The sequence below is a fragment of the Pseudochaenichthys georgianus genome, chromosome 5 (genome assembly GCF_902827115.2).
Source record: "Pseudochaenichthys georgianus chromosome 5, fPseGeo1.2, whole genome shotgun sequence".
In the NCBI taxonomy this organism is placed as follows: Eukaryota; Metazoa; Chordata; class Actinopteri; order Perciformes; family Channichthyidae; genus Pseudochaenichthys; species Pseudochaenichthys georgianus.
In genome coordinates this window covers 24478930-24495842 of record NC_047507.1, presented here as the reverse complement: position 1 = coordinate 24495842, position 16913 = coordinate 24478930, and the positions used below count along the sequence as shown (strand labels likewise).

At 39.7% G+C, this 16913-nt stretch overlaps 2 protein-coding genes across 13 annotated transcripts in view; one reads left to right on the top strand and one right to left on the bottom strand.

Moving 5' to 3' along the window:
- The window catches only part of LOC117446295 (R3H domain-containing protein 2), an 81517-nt gene extending 69744 nt beyond the window's left edge, over positions 1 to 11773 (bottom strand). For 10 of the 12 annotated variants that reach the window (XM_034082417.2, XM_034082425.2, XM_034082421.2 and 7 more), the window contains exons 1-2: positions 9769 to 10045; positions 9352 to 9398 (exon numbers count right to left, since the gene is read on the bottom strand). The gene's annotated coding sequence lies outside the window, so the exon portion shown is untranslated. Of the gene's footprint in view, positions 1 to 9351; positions 9399 to 9679; positions 9746 to 9768; positions 10046 to 11530; positions 11594 to 11692 lie in introns of those variants that run through there. The other 2 variants (XM_071203174.1, XM_034082418.2) reach the window with 2 other exon arrangements.
- A 12-nt stretch (positions 11774 to 11785) lies between these two features.
- Positions 11786 to 15745, top strand: LOC117446297 (inhibin beta B chain). Its single transcript, XM_034082429.2, has 2 exons — positions 11786 to 12351; positions 12745 to 15745. The coding sequence occupies exons 1-2, from the start codon at positions 12003 to 12005 to the stop codon at positions 13524 to 13526; spliced, it is 1131 nt and encodes a 376-aa protein (XP_033938320.1). The 5' UTR covers positions 11786 to 12002; the 3' UTR covers positions 13527 to 15745.
- Positions 15746 to 16913: the final 1168 nt, after the last annotated feature.

Genomic DNA, 16913 nt, shown 5'->3' with positions numbered 1-16913 from the left:
GGCTGAGCAGCTAGCTTTACCGTCTTAAGCTATTTATCTTCTTGCTTAGGAAAGGTAGACTAGCAGATGCGAGGAAGAAAAACGGCATTAGCTCTGGCAACCAGACACCAAATGGGCAGCTTCTTTCTAATTTGGGGGTTGCTGTGGTTGTTGTCTGTCTTTTGCATTTCTAAATGCGAACTCTGTAGAATCATGGAAACATTGCCATTTTATGAGCATCAAACTAGTTGAATTATGGTGCGTTGCTTAGGACACTCATGTATCTTGATTTATTATAATGCTGACAGACGTGCAAACACATACAGAAACACAATCATTATATGAACAGGCAACATCCAGCAGAAGACAGATCTGGGTCCAGCGAACAAAAAAAAAGAATAAAAGGAAGAAGCAATAAGGAGGATTGTATGATTTTGCTCGGCTATAACCATCGGAGGAGAAAAAGAGAGGGAAAAGCCAGGTCTTCTAAACCTGGAACAGTGCTGAGGCCATGAGGACAGCTTGCTATTAATAGCGGCAGATTTTGTATTCAAAAGGGCTCTGCTGTTGTGCTTTCTCTCATGCTTGTGCTACCTCTCTGTTCTTTCTCTCGCTGCACATTGTGTTCCACAAATAAAGGGAAAAAAGCACTGTGCCACTAAATATAGTGTCTTCAGAGTTTAAAAAAGGAGATTTATCATTTGTAATGCATTTATAAAAGTGTCATTATCATAATGCGTTACTGCACCTTCAAGCCAAGCGGATCCTTGAGGATAAACTTCAGGGGCTCATAACACAGGACTTCCCACACAAAGCCTTATGTAAGCCCATAGGTTGTCCTTTTTAACGGCACCCCTCCCTCCTCAGTATGACAGTGTTGCAGAGTGACTCTCTCCACCTCCACCCTCCCTCCTCCCACACAGGGACACAGTGGAAGGGAATTCCTCATTACCTCAGCATTTGCCTCTTAAAATACATTTTGTGTACATCTGTAGCAAACGTATGAAACAATAAACTCACCAATAGCATTTCTGAGAGGGTTGTCTGTAAAATGTAAAAATTCCAGCTTTAACAATGACAAAATGAGTTGCACTTAAATAAGTAGAAATCTATGCATGGTACGATATGAACGTTCTTCCAGAAAGCCGCATTCTATGACACTTTAATTGTTACTAAGGCATATTTAAATGAAATTGCAGCAGGAACTTTATGAAGACCAACAATGAAAATTGTCAAGATAAGATACAATTATAACAGCGACCATGGCTGCACATTAAACCAAATATCAGAGCTGTGAAAGGCACATGAACAAGCTACATCCCACTTACAAATGCATAATACCCACTGACAAAGACACACAAAGCACATGCTTACTGTATTTGAGTTCAGCTCTGTGAATCTCCAGATGGTATCAGGTGTCTCAGGTAAAAGCACATTATTGCAGGAGAAGCAGCAGCAGCAGCAGCTACAGTATGGAGCAACAACACCCTAGTTTTCTTTTGCTAAGTAGCAGAGATGAATGAATTCCTTGCAGCATGTAAATAGCTGACTGTCAGGGGTGTTTACCTCCGTCACTCTCTCCAGCTCATTCTACTTTCCTCGTCTTTACAAATGCTATCTTCCTCTATCTGTAGATGCCAACAGCTCTGGTTTGTTAATGGATTTCATGAACGTGGAAAGACAACTCATGTTTGGCCCCCTCTCTTTTTCTGAATGAAGCACACACACACTACAGGGAAACAGAAAGCCTTGCTAGCTGCCTCCCTCTGTCCCTACTGCTCGTATGCTATCATGCGCACAGTTTGCACCGCTCCCTTCTCCTCCAACCCTCCCTTTCGTGTGGATTCCCTCTCTCGCTCTTACATATCTTGTTTGCTCTGTGCCTCTTTGTAACAATACAATTGCAATGACAGCCAAACGGGAGCTAGCTAGAAGTCCAGCTGTGGAAAGGGTTGCTTGGCGAACCCAGTAGGTCACTTGATATGACAGGATAAATATATGAGAGGTTACAGTATATACGTTTATTCTTTTACGACTAATATTTTAGGTTTGCTACTGTATTTTATTTTTTAAATAATATAGGCATACATCCGGAGGGAGGCAGAAGGTTCAATTCAGGCACACTCTAGTCACCATTCAATAATCTTCATTTCTTTTAAATACATGAAGCTGTAGCCTGTGTGCAGACTAACTGAATGAGCTCAAAGTACTGACAGCTGCTGGTGAAACAGAGCATTGCTGCAACTTTCCAAAATAAATAATAAAAAAGCAGGGTTTTGAAGGAAATAAATTGTGGGGGGAAATAATGAAACCACCTCATTAACTCGGAAAACCTTAATCCCACAAGAGGACATATTTGCATCTTTTCCCTGCAGCTCCCCTACTGCGAAACAGCAGCTGAAAGACGCAGTGGAAGAGGCAGTCAAAAGTTCAGCGTCAAAGGAAACCGGCAGGGAACTCATAGTAAGGTAGACAAGTCCAGGTATGTCTGTCTCCTAGATGGATGGGTTCTTTAAATTGACAGAATGCAACAAGGTTTGTTGGGCAAAATATAAATAGTGCCAATTAAGGTGGTGTTACAGTCCTGAATTATATTCCAGTACCAGTGACCAGACTGATGTTTGAAAGTTAAAACAATAGTTGTACAATTGTTGCTACATTCAGGATAACTAATAAACAGTAAGATAATGAAGAACATCTTTGGCTTGCAAGGTAACCACACCATTGGTTACACATAGGAATGCTCTGGTGTACATGAAGACAGGAAGATAACAAACGGCAACAAAACAGCTTTGTCTATCTTTTTCTACTATCTCTTCAACACACAACAATAAAAATGACTTTCCTATTTCAATACTTTTTCACACTCAATGATTCTAGACAGCAACTGCTCTGTGAAAAGTTTTAACCTATATGCAAAATAAAGATAATGTTGTACAACTTCATCAGATGCAATGCACAGGTTGATATGTGCATAATCAGAGGTACAATAGGTCAACACTTCTAATTAGCAACCCTGTGTTCAGGGATGGTGACAGGAAAAGGTCCAGTTCTTCCAAAATGACAACTGGAGTTTTGCATTCAACCCAAGTTGTTGGAGTTATTGGGTGCCCGGTCAACACCCAGGCTTTCATTACTGGATTTTGTGGATTTACTGTGCATCATCTCATTCTTTCCTCACTTAAACTGTATTAATTGTTTTCAATTTATAATATGTGAAAGCCCATCTGTGGTATAACTAGGGTTGGGTACCGAGAACCGGTTCCGAACCGGAACCGGTTCTCGGTACCCAACATTTCGATTCCAACGGCATCATTTAGAAATGTGAATTTCGGTTCCACTTTTCGATGCCTGAGGAAATGTTTCTCGCCGCTCTCCGTAGCCTACTGTATGACTGCAGCGAGGCGGGAAATGTAGCGTTGTACCTACACTTCCTACAGCGTAACCTGAGACCAGGGCCGGCCCATTGCACTGGCGTTATAGATGTTCGCCTAGGGCGCCAGATCTGTGGAGGCGCTGCGCTGACAGCTCAGGGAGAAAAAAAAATGTTTTGACCGTTGGTGCTCATACTACATTTTCGGCCTTGATGTAACAATATTCATAATTAAGTAAATGTAACACCCTTTTCACCACGGTTATACGTTTCATTCGCCCTGTACGATGGGCGCTGCAAGTGATGAAAATGGGGGATGTTGGCTTATCTGGCGCCCGCAGCTCACAGCCAAAGTGGGAGCGAGCGAGGGAGAAAGGGAGGGTGCACTGGAACCGGCGCTGTTGTTATTAGCATCTGGTGCTAGCTGCTCTAACGGAAGAAGAAGATGTTTCTACAATGATGTGGAGGGAGAGTCCTCTCCAGTCAGACTGAGAGGCTGATGACTACAGCTCAGTGAGGTAAAGGACTCTTGAGTGTTTAGATAGTTCACTTTAGTCTAAGTTATCTCAGTGGGGTCTCAAACGTTTTAATCACAATTTATGTAAACACATATTTCCAAGGCACTCCTTTATAATTATTGGGATAAAACAGGTTTGAAATCATTCCAATGTATACTATAGGACAGTAAACCAGACATATCGTTTTAAACTGGAGAGATAAAAACAATAAAATAGTAAAATAAGATATGAATGAACAACAAACATAAAATACGTTACATGTATTTGTTATTTGTTATGCTCACATAGGCTACTTATTTAATTATTCAAATGTAAACCGATCTTTTTTATATGGGTGTCTATGTACCCCCTAGATCTAGTCTCTAGTAATTCTGCTTAAAGTGCACCAGATTGAAGCAATTTGCTTTAAAATGTTCAAACATTTCTTCCTGGTATGCCTGAGAAGGCAGATATGCTTGTTTTTCTCAACAAGAACTTAATCATTTTTTTTACCCTGCCCCTCAAAGAATCGGAATTGAGAACCGTTAAGAACCGGAATCGAAAAGTAGAATCGGAATCGTGGAAATTCAAACGATACCCAACCCTAGGTATAACTGCCTGGTAGAAGAATCCTTTTCATAGTTTATAAAAGTAAAGATGGATGAGAACATTATGCAATTACTTTCAGCTCTTGCATTAAAGTTTGAATACACATTGTTGTTGTGTGCTGGTGCACCTTATACTAATATTAGATCATTCCGGAGCATGACAATATTTCCTTCTTGATTTCCAAGGACACTACACTGCTCTAGCCAAAACCAGTACAATTGATGCAAAAAAACAGGAGTAGTTGTAAAAGTTCCTATGGTGCTGTTCGTTTGCCAAGAATATGTCTGCCACTAAGATTTGCCACTAAAGAAGCAAATCCTAAATTCGACTATTGCCATTTAGCAAGGCAATGTTCTTCGTCAGCATGAGTATAAAGTTGTTGGTGTTTAAAAGCCTGTCCAGGCTAATACAGTAAGCCTATATTCTGTTTTAGAATAAACAGTATATTTTCAGTGCATGACATTAAGGATGTTGGGCCATCTAAGCTAATTTACAGATGGCCCTGAGCCCAATAGAGATTGCCCTGAAAAATGCGCGCGGACGAAATGACGCACGAAGGGTTTCCCCCTAGAACATTTTGATTTTTGCAGGTCTTAGATGCTGTCTGGTGCATTCTCTAGACTGAATTATAAGATGAACCACCACAATATGGTATTGTACAATTTCAATTGTATTCTTCATTTCACTTGTTTGTTTGTTTTTGTTTGCTCACTTGCATGCCCTGCATAGCTATAAGAAATACTTAAGTTGTTGGTCAAGACACTTTCCATCTGATGAAAGCAAATGCCTTCCCAGATGTAAAAAAGTAGAAAACATTACATTCAGTTATAACTGCCAAAACAAAGATTATTTACACTATTATGGCCCCCGTTAAAAATGTTTGTAATGTTATCTACTGTAAGTTGGTCGAACGAATGCCTCCTCATCCGGAAGCTGACCGAGCAGACCCGAGCAGCAGTCGAGAGGAGCCGAGCGCATCCGCGAAGCACACAAAATGAGTTCCCTTTAGCCGGCAAATCGAAATCTCTTCGGTCAAAATGTCCGGTCAAAAATAATTCCCCTTTAGCGCAATACCGCTTCAGTTGCGCCACTTATGTTTCTCCGGCAGGAAATGCCGTAACTGTATGTAACAACGGTTTCAAATCAGCATCTCTTAGAAAAAAAGTTTAAATTAATAACTCAAATAAAACTCCTAACATCTTTCATTGTGTTTCAAAGCTCTTTTAGTTTTAAACCTGATGTTTATAAGCTTCTTAGTTTTTGCAACGGTCTGTAAATATACACAACTTTATAATAAAATGCACATGTTTACCTTTTTCTAGACTAAACACAGGTATGATCCTAAGTTAAAAACATATGAGGTTATCATGAGGTTAACATCGTAGTTTATCAGTGGATGTTGGCTGGATCTACTTTTTAACAGCTTGTTTCCCGACGGACACACAGCGTGACTCCGATCAGGTAGAGACCGGTTTCAAGTCAGCATCGCTGCAGACTCGCTGTTTGAGGGCTTGATAGCCCACTCCCCCTCCACACCGCTACACACTCGTTGCTTTGGAACAGCCCTTAATATGGCGGACCCTCCGCTTGAACGCGCAAACGGAGGGGTAGGGTGTAGGGGGCGGTTTGGGAATGGGCCACAATGTGGAGAAAGAGATGTCCTGTATGGGTTGATTGTCCGTGATCTGTTGGTAATGCCTCGGGGTTCCGGTGGGCATGTAAACAAATGCATAATGCTGCGCTATACTTTGTGGCCTCACCCAGTTGCATAGCGACACTTATTGTTTAGGTGTCTTTTAATAAGCAGGTAGTCATATCATTAGCTAGAACTAGCTGGATCTGATTGATATGGACATAAACGCGAGTGAAGTCTAATCTGACGGGAGAGAGAGATCAGCTGCTGCTGACGAGTCGACACGCAGCTCTGCATAATCACATGCAGCGGTGAGCAGAACAAAACACACTTTAGGTTAGAATATCACACGCAGCTATTTTAATTACCTCTCAAACTACCTAAACTAGTTATAGATATGTTTAGTTTTACTGTTGGGTCATTCATTACTGGATCCGCGAGCTGCCTGATACTGGCATAATAGATTGCAACCAGCAGGTGAGGCTTCATTGCCCGAGCTAAATACTAGATGGCCCCGGGCCATCGGGCAGTCGTTAATGTCGAGCCCTGATTTGCCTTTTAAAGTGTATACATTTAGCATAGTCACAACGTAGACTAATGTGTAGCTCACAACTGGCCTTCTATCTAACCTAGCCAAGTTAGGACGAGGAACCAACCAATGACTCTGCAATCCCAGCAGGTTTGACCACATGACTAGGATAAAGAGGATGGTATGCACTAATACCAGCTAATTCCTCAAACCAAGTTCAGAAGCTTCTTCTGCATTTGGGTGGCCAGGTAGCCTCTTTCAGAGGACAGCAAGGTAGGACAGCAAAGGGCTTATAAAGCAGGAAGGAAAAGGGGGAGGAGCAGAGCAAGGATCAGTTGCCAAAGATACCGGATATAAACCGTTCTTGAACACAATCACAAGATGTTGCAGTCTCTACACGCAACACAAGACTGATGTAACGTTATAATTAATGACTATACAAATGGTTATTATTTACAAAGCAAACAGGGCTTCACTAAATACAACCAGTTTCATATTGACTTTTCACTTAGAATAGGTTACACAAGGCCTAGTGTGCCCCTAATCAAATGAAGGGACTCTTGCATGAAGTAGTTGATTATCTTTCTAAAACCTTTGTTGTTTTTTCCAAAGCTGTTCTAATAAAAAACAAACAGACACTCTTTCAAAACACTAAATTCATCTGTACATTTCAAAATGTGTTTTTTTCCCATTTGAACTAGTATATGAAAACCCTCCAGTTTTGAGCCAATTATATTGAAGACAATCAGACAGCACAGTCTGTGGATAGGCTTACGGCCATGCAACCAGTCGCCTCCCTTCTGCTCTGATCAATAATTGACATTGAAGCAGAAAAAGAAGAAAGAATATGGAAACAGAGGATTGAGATACAGTGACTGACATAGGAAGACATAAAGAGAATGGGAGCTTTGAAAACCAAGACAACAGGAAAAGAGGAGATGAATAAGGATGGAGAGGGACAGAGAAACAGAAGCAGGAGTGGTTAAGAGAAGAGAGACATAGGAGCAGAAGCAACAGCACCACGCTTGGTGCTCTGGCAGAGATCTATAAATAGCTCTTCAAATCTCTCTAGAAAAAGCCTCTTCTGCTTATGCTGCTGCAAACAGAAATTCAGAGACGGTAGAAGATATGGATACCTCGCTGACAAATAACAGTACAGATCATTGCTTATGGGATAATAGCTGCCTATTTCAAATTACACCACTCCGTAGAAAACAGCATTAAAATTGCTTTTACACCATTCATCTTGTAAACATATTTGATCATAGGAAGTGGATACAGTAAAAGTAATGTGCTGCAAGTAGGTTACATGCAACACATGAACTGACATGTTCAACTGATGTATGAATAAATAATCGGTTAATAGTTATGTACCCTGCAAACAAACACAAAATCAATAAGCACACTACTAAGCAAATAAAATCTCTTTTAACAATTTATTGGTATGGGGGGGGGGGGGGGGGGGGGGGGGACATGTTGACAGGGAGGCAGGATACGCCATCTTTCTTATTACTGGCCTTAGCAACAGCAGACTGTTGATTCAATGACTCACCTCCATCAGTTCTTACAACGGATAAGCCTTTTCTTAATGATACTACCCTTGGTATTAGTTGGAAAAGAAAGGTTGCCAAAGTAAAAGGTGAAGAGACAAAAACTATAATGAGGTCATATCTGGTACAAAACGTAGCACTGTGTGTATACCAATGCTTTACCATAGAAGTACTGACATTGCTCAGTAGGTGAACCTCTTAACCTGTAATACTTACTTGGATCAGTCTACAAAGTAAAAGAGAGTCGCAACATCAAATGCATCTATTGTAGTCCTTGCCTGCCACTTCCCAATTGGCTGCATCACACGAATGACCTATTGTAATGAATATGTATTTTCCCCGACACACATGCTGTTTTCCCAGAGCAGATGTTGTAATCACAGCTCTGAAAGTCTGTGCTGTGATCCCACCTAGTTCGACACAACAGTCTTGCCATCCATTTCCAGCTTGAGTATCAACATGTTGAGCTAAAGCCAAAACACAAAAGACCAATAGTCAAGTATTTTTCTCTACAAAACCCTAATTCCTAGTTGAATCCTCCTCAATTGTGTGCGTTTTATCACACAGAGTCAAAAAAAGAAAATACCTCACTGAGCCAGGCCTTGGACGATACATATTACTTTAGTTTTGAGGATGACAACGGAAGTATGCAATGTTTAATGCAATCAACAGAGCCCATAATTATATATCAGCTCACTTTAGTTGACCCTCATGCACCACACACATACAATTATTAGTATAAGCTAGGGGCGTTCTTACTTCCAGCTGATTTGGTGTTACATCTGCACCTTATTTGCTGTCGTTTCTGAACACCAGTGGACACAAACATGCAGTATACCAGCACGGATATGGCAATAAGCCAATAACACCTTGTTGTCAGTAGCTAAGGTGGGCTTTCAGCGTGATTGCCACGAACAGTTACAAACAATTTCCAAATTCATTTTGATTAGACCAGCTAATTCGCTAATCACTTTATTCCTAGTTACGCAGTCCTGCACCGAGTTTCAGTCACGTCTCCCAGCTAAGATTAGAAGGATAAGATTTTAACATAGCCATCTCGTGTCAGGCATGGAGATCGAGGACTTTAAAGATGGTGCTTAATGTCACGTTATATATCTGACCCAAAATCACTGATAATCGAATATAAGTTATCTCAAGTCATCTTAAAAGGTTAAACTCACCACTTTCCTGTCCGTATGTACCGAGTGGAGAATCCTTCAAGTAGTGTCTGTAGAAAACAGATGGCAGTATGGTCAGAGCCGTGGCTGTGCAAGTGACTGAAAATATTAGCTTGCCCACACGCTAACAATAGCTAGCTCACGGTATTAGCTTGCTTCCTCCGGCGAGTATAATTAGCCACCTACAGCACCTAGCAAACCTAGCTAATGTTAGCCCACTAGCTAGCCTTTTATTTTCAGTGTACGCTAGCAACCCTACGTTAACAAAACTGTGCCTGTATAATACAACTGGTTAGCCAACGAAGAAGCATATGTTTACAGGAAGGCGTACCTTGTTGTAAACCTGTACTAGCAGCACTGTCAGGTCTTAAAATAGGAGGTGCTAGCTGGAATGGTAAGCTAGCTTTCCGAATGACTTACCAATGCTAAAATAATGGAGCTGCTAGCTGCGACCCCGACTGTCAAAATAGCGCCGCGTGAGGGGAGAGCGGCATGAACGTTAACTATAGAGAGCACGAGCTGAGGAGCGAGGCAGTTGATAGTCGTTGCAGGAATTCAGCGAAGTAACAACACAACGCCAAAGAATAAAAGGATACAAATTAAAGAAAAAAGAAACAAAACGCTATTCCCCCTTCTCGGCTCAGGCTTGTATGTATGTGTGTCAGCGTCACTTTTTTTTTTTCCCCCTCACCGACAGTTTACGTCAACGGCGTACTTCACATTCGCAGGGAGACGTTCAGTGTACAGTAAAGTTGTTTATACCGTTTGCGCACACTAAATATAAATAAACTACTGAACATCTGTCTGTCTTCTGAATGCATCTTTTGTTAGAATTACCCTCTCATACACTTGTGTACTTGTATTACTCTATTGTAAAAATAATTATTCGTACGTTGTTCTCATCTTTTTAGCAATTCTGGCACAAGAATGTCCTTTGAAATGAATAAAGTTTGGTCTGACCTTACAATATCCACTCGTCCCAATAATTGTTGACTTTTAATGCACCATTTTGAATGTGTAGTACATTATCTGTCATAATGTATACTTTGTATTTGTATTGGAATGAGTCACTTGGCAAATAAAAGCGATTTGACTCTTATCTTCACTTTATCTTAAGGTGCTTCTTCTTCTGTTTTGAAAATACTTATTTTGGAAAGCAATGAAGGTTAAAAGGCATCATGAATTTTAAACCTTATCATTTTATGAAAACAGTTAAATAATATCATGAATCCTGTATAATGAATGGACCTACAATATATAAACCTATGGGCTACTCTAAATTGTAATTACAGTGTCAAATTCACATTCATATTGAGTTCGTAAAAAAAGTAGGTGTTGAGTAAAGTACTACTTTGTCTATACACCTTTTTAACACCTTATTCAAAGGTACCAATACAATACATTTTTTTGTAGTTCCCAAAGTTCCCCACATGTCGGCAGGCAAGTTCTTCCAAGCATCTTAAAACCTTCGCTCAACCTCATATTTAACCCTAAAGCATAAATGTATGAAAAGTCCTGAGTAAATGTGTTTGTCAATACCGATTGTTTTAGAAGTGTTCATATGGAATGCTACACATTAAAATGGGTTTTAATTTTTACAGAAATTGTTAAATCAACATATAATGTTTTGTAAGTTTTTAAGCATTTCTGAAGTCATTATTTGTACTTCTGGTATTGCAGTTGGGCTCCCTTAGATAATTAACGCACGTTATGGCTTTATGTTAATATAGGTATGCATTGGGGTCAATTTGTGTGCTGTAGATATATGTCATATGAGGAGGAGCCATATGTCACAAAAAAACGTTATGGCAACATGGATAATATTTTAAGCCCATTGCAGAAAATGCTGTGATCTCAAAAAGACGACTTGTTTGCAACTTCATGACAGAGACAGTCATTATTCTTAATCGCTCATCTCTGACACACACACACACACACACACACACACACACACACACACACACACACACACACACACACACACACACACACACACACACACACACACACACACACACACACACACACACACACACACACTAATATGCCAACATGACGGAACGTGTTGTCACCCGCCTCACAGCCTCCAGCACATGTGCTGTGCACGTTTTGAGCCTACAATTGTTTGATGGCTGTGTGGCTCGTGTATTCTGTAACTGGGTTAAAGGGAACTGAATCTCACCTTTGGTCGGCGAGGCTGGTGGCAAGTTGCCTATAGCCCCTGGCTATCAGGCGACTTCCTGTCCTTAAACGCATGCAGGTAACGATCCAGGTTATCAACATTAATCAAGTCACTTTTAAACAGTCGAAATAGTTCATGCAAAGCAGCGAGTGGGTCATTTACCAGGTGTGTCATTGGCAGAAGTCGTATTGATACCGGTTGCCATCTCTTGCGTGAGAACAGGGCACACTTGCCAGAAATTTCCTCGGTGCCCAAATGCGCTCATTGGTGCGTCCCTCCAACGTGTCACCAGTTTTCATGGATTACCCCAGATATCTTCACCATTGGGTGGGCCAAACATCATTCCTTTTCCTCAACTCCTCACTTCACGGTGTTCTCCAGCTTTTAAACAGGGCTTCTGAAACATTTGAGAAACTTGAGACTTCCAAAATCTCAGAACAAATATTTCATTTTTAACGCTGCACACACAGGCATGCATTTGTTTACTTTGGAGTCCAAGATGACGCCTTCTTTTTTATTCACTTTTTTCCTGTTGCAAGGTCTCTGGGTCAGTGGATCACCGGGCTGTGCGTCCTGTGGCGTGCCCGCTATGGAAAGAACCACAGAAGAAAGGCATATGATAGAAATCGTCAAGCAGCAACTTTTAGACAAGCTGCACCTGAAAGAAAGACCAAACATCACTCAGACGGTTCCCCGGGCAGCGCTCCTCACCGCGCTGCGCAAACTGCACTCTGGGCGCGTCCGACAGGATGGTACTTTGGAACCAGAAAACAGTTTACCCAAAGATCAAAGCTATGAAATTGTGAGCTTTGCAGATCTAAGTAAGTTTGGTATTCTCATTTTACACTTTACATTTTTTTTCTTATGGCACTAAAACACATGTGCATGGTGTGGGCTCTTCACGCATGTCAGTGCTTAACATTGACACAAATTAGGTTAGGGATTCATTGAGCCTCTTAGGGTTGTTGTACTCCTTCAAACACTGTAACAGCTTCTTTACAGTATCTGTCATCACCATTTTAAGAGTCAACCATAACAAAATGATATGAGAAATGCATGAAATGGGTGGAGGGATACCTATATTTTTGACCTAAATCTGCAGCTTTATTTTATAAGCATTTCTTTAAATTAATTTCCCAATTGATTGTGCAACAGGTGTCTAGCATTTCCAGAATAATCACAGTCTTTGTCCTCAAAATGTCATTGATCCATAGATGAGACAGAGAGTGGGGATGCAGCTAGCCTCAGCCTTGCCTTCCAGTTTCTACAGCAGCAAGGGCAAAATATCCAGGTGCTCCAGTCTTCTCTGTGGATCTATGTCCGCTCCTCTGAGGACCGCCATAGAGACTCCCGCCTCTCTGCTCAGGTTTTTCTCTCTGCAGAAGCTGGGGTGCCAGGAGCTAACCGCACCCTGGTGATGGAAAAGATGCTGGAGGTCAAGGTGAGTAACTGGCACACCTTCCCCATCACCCGCACCTTGCAGGCCTTTCTGGAAGGGGCCCGGCACAAACTGCGTTTGGAGGTAAACTGCGATGAGGATGGGAAGAACCTTTGCTCCCTGGATGGCTCTACCGACACCCTCAACCAGCCCTTCCTGGCTGCCCAGCTGCGTCTCCGAGAAGACCACTCCAAACACTCTCTCAGGAAGCGCTCGGTACGTTGTGGTGAAGATGTAAGCGTGTGCTGTAAGAGAGAATTCTACATCAATTTTAAAGATATCCAGTGGAATGACTGGATCATTGCACCTGAGGGCTACCATATGAACTATTGCATGGGTCAGTGCCTCCAGCATCTGGCTGGATCCCCGGGCATAGCATCCTCATTCCATGCCACTGTCTTCAGCCAGCTGAAAGTCAATGGCATTAACGCAGATGTATCTTCATGTTGTGTTCCTACTGAGCGACGGCCACTCTCCATGGTGTACTTCAACTCCCAGCACATCATTGTCCAAACGGACGTCCCTGATATGATAGTGGATTCCTGTGGATGTACATAAAGGATTTGTAAATATATGTTATAGTTAACAAATACTTTTTTAATACGGGATAATTAGACAAACAGAATGATAATACATGATAACAGGAGGAGTACATCTTATTTGGGACAACAAATAACTCTAAATACGCTGTTACTTGTACTCTTTTCTTCCCAAATAAAACACACAAGTGTGTGGAAATAATATATAAATAATAAAAAAACACATAATTTAGCAGTTTACACATACATAAACAATTGTCATTAGAGGAATAGACCAAGAGATCTTTCTGTTTTATCACACAGTGTGTCACTCATTAGATTTTGAGAGAAAATGTTACACTGAGTCTCAATGAAGACCATTTTTTTTTTTTAAACCGAGGCACTATAAAATAAAGTTAATAAACTTAGAAACGTTAAAAGACATACAATAGAAAAAAGAATATTTGTGATATTATCGTAAACCAAATATAGAGCTGTAAAGTGGCTATTAGTCCCGCTTAAAACACTGCTTATGGAGGTCATATGAAACACTAAGAGATTAATGTAATGCCCTCACTGTAGTTCATTTTAAAGATGCATTTTCTTTTTCATTTTCGTCATGTTTAGATTATTTATTTTGTATTTTACAATTGCTGCTGGATTTCAGTGGAATTCAGTCCAAAAACATTTGGTGTAGAACTGACCTGTTAAAGAGAGGCTTTTCAAATAACCTTAATTTATAGGTTGCCTTCAACTTGTGTCAAGGCACAAAGATAATCCAGTATTAGTGAGTATTATTACTGACTAATGCTGTCTTTTTATGTCAAACCTTTTTGTATTTTATTTTGGGTTTTTCTTTTGAATTACACCCAAAGAAATGTTTAATTGTATTGTGAAGTTATGGTGAATGTTTGAACTTGTCACGCTTTGACCATGTTCAATTAGCCCTGAGTTCTGTCTGAGCACAGCCAATGATGCACGTATGTTGAAATTAGTTTGATCAGCATCTCCACTGTATTATTTACACAAGTCGGCTAATCAGTTGGGTAACTTTATCTCTGACAGCATATGAACCCAAGGTCATTTCTCAGCAGCGTGAGCAAACATTTAGCTATTGCCTCAGTGTCAGTTAATGTGAAGGTCTGTGAGGCAGGTCACATAGCATGTGGGTTTGCATGTTGAAATTAATATCTCAAAGTCTAAAGTTTTCTTGGATGATGTCAAATTAGGAGCAATCTGGTATTCTTTTTTTAAAACAACTTCTTTGTTACCCAATAGTACACATTTATAGTCCTACAAATTATAAGTGAGTGTAAAAAGTACTATGTCCAATCCTAAAGAATATTAAGTAAGATATATACTTTGAAAAATGCCAGCATCTACACTAAAATAACTTAAAGTTAATGAGCACTTTTGCCTCACAATGCAACACGTGACGGACATGGGGAACATTTTCAAAAAATGGTGTCATTTCATGGTAGGAAGAATGTATTATTTACAATAATGTATCGTATATGGACTACAAAGATATAATAATATATTTATAGTAAATTCCTGAGTCACAGGCCTTACTTCTTGCCTATGTTTAAACCGAGTGTTGGAAAAGCCAAAGATGTGTTCTGGATTTTCTGGATTGTACTGGCATTGCACAAATGTTATTTTGATGGCAATCATACTTGGGCTTTTTGCCTTACAAGATTGTTCATAACATTTATGTCCAAATAGCCCACAAACTTGTTCCAGCTATCTGTTGCCTCTAAAAGCTTCTCTTGTATTATTATCTTGTAAACCAATTGCATTATTGTGTATTATTTTATTTTGCAAGCACCCCCTATCCCATGACTCAATGTAACATTGAGGCACCATCATAACATAACTTATAAAGCACTTTATCACCCTACTGTATTTTAAGAGAAAATTCTGCTAGAGGGTTCTACTACTTATAAGTCTAACGGAAAACTATTGATACTGCTACAGAAAGCATTATGTCAATCATCTTATTTTCTCAAGCTCTAATTGAGTTTAAATGCGTTGTATTGCATGTTTTTGCAGAGCACATATATAGAGTTTCTGTATACTGTAACTGGTGGAAATGGAGTCAGGATTAGAATTTTGTGTCAATTGAAATGTGTAATTATTGTCTTTATTTTTATATAATGCTATATTATGAGCATAATGTATGAGTTGTACTATTACTTCAATGCAAAATGTGTGTCGCAATGTGCTGACATGATGTGATTATAGCACAGTATATTGTTAATAAATAAATGAATATTTTAAATTGACCTGGTTATTTCGATTTTCTTTATCTTCTGTTCTCTTTTGCTAGAATTACAACAACCCTAGAACACAAAGAAAAAGGGTAAATATGAAAATGGATACAATTTAAACTGACCAGCAGAGAAAATAAACCATTTTCAGTTTCACAGTTTTTATATGTTTTTATACACTTTTTACAAATCATTTTTTTAAAGAAGTATGAGTATACATTTAACCACTACTAAAAAGCTAAGTCAGTGTTATTCTTTGCAGACTTCCAATTTTACCCAACATTCAAAACAAGTTGCATGCACTGTCATCACATTGGGACTGTCTATGTGTCAAAGGCATGTTTGCTCGTACAAATAGTGGAAGTGGCTTTATGGACTGTCTGTGTTTGGTGTGTCAACAGTTGTCAAAGTCTCTTGGCATGCTGTCATTTTTGAAAGCTCAAACATTAATATAGAAATAAACAATCAAGTTATTAAAGAAACAATAAAAATATTTCTGATTTTGGCAAGCTCACATCATTATATGGTGAACTATGATTTTTATTTTACCTTAGCCAATGTCCCATTTTTTCAAAACCATTTCAAAATGAATGCTCGAAAGATCAATTGCTAAAATCCTTGACTTTAACTTGATAAAAACAGTCATAATGGCCTTTACTGCCAACATTTGCCAACGCCCCTGCTACAGCCAACAGCGATGCTGTCCTTACACCATCAAAATTGGACTATAATCAGAACAAATAAGTTGTACTAATATATATTGCAAAATACATTTGAATGTCTAAGCCACTAGTGGTTGAGTTATTTCACCATTGGTCAATTGCATTATTTATTATGATAAGAGTAACTATATTCAACCAAATACTTAAGCATCAATAATAACTCACCAATAGCATGTTAAAATATTTGGTCCATTGTGGTTTGTCCTCTTATAGTAATGAATAACAATACTTATGACAAGAAGAAAATAACAAATATACTTTGAGGACTGTTGTTGTGCATTACTGGTAGATGACATATCAATCACAATATTTTTTCATCCATTAACATCCACCTACATTACCCTGTCCTCAGCCACTCTCATAACATGAAAGCAGTCCAGAGCACCTCTTCCACAAAGGCTAAACACCTGCAGGTCCGCTGCAACTCTTACTACT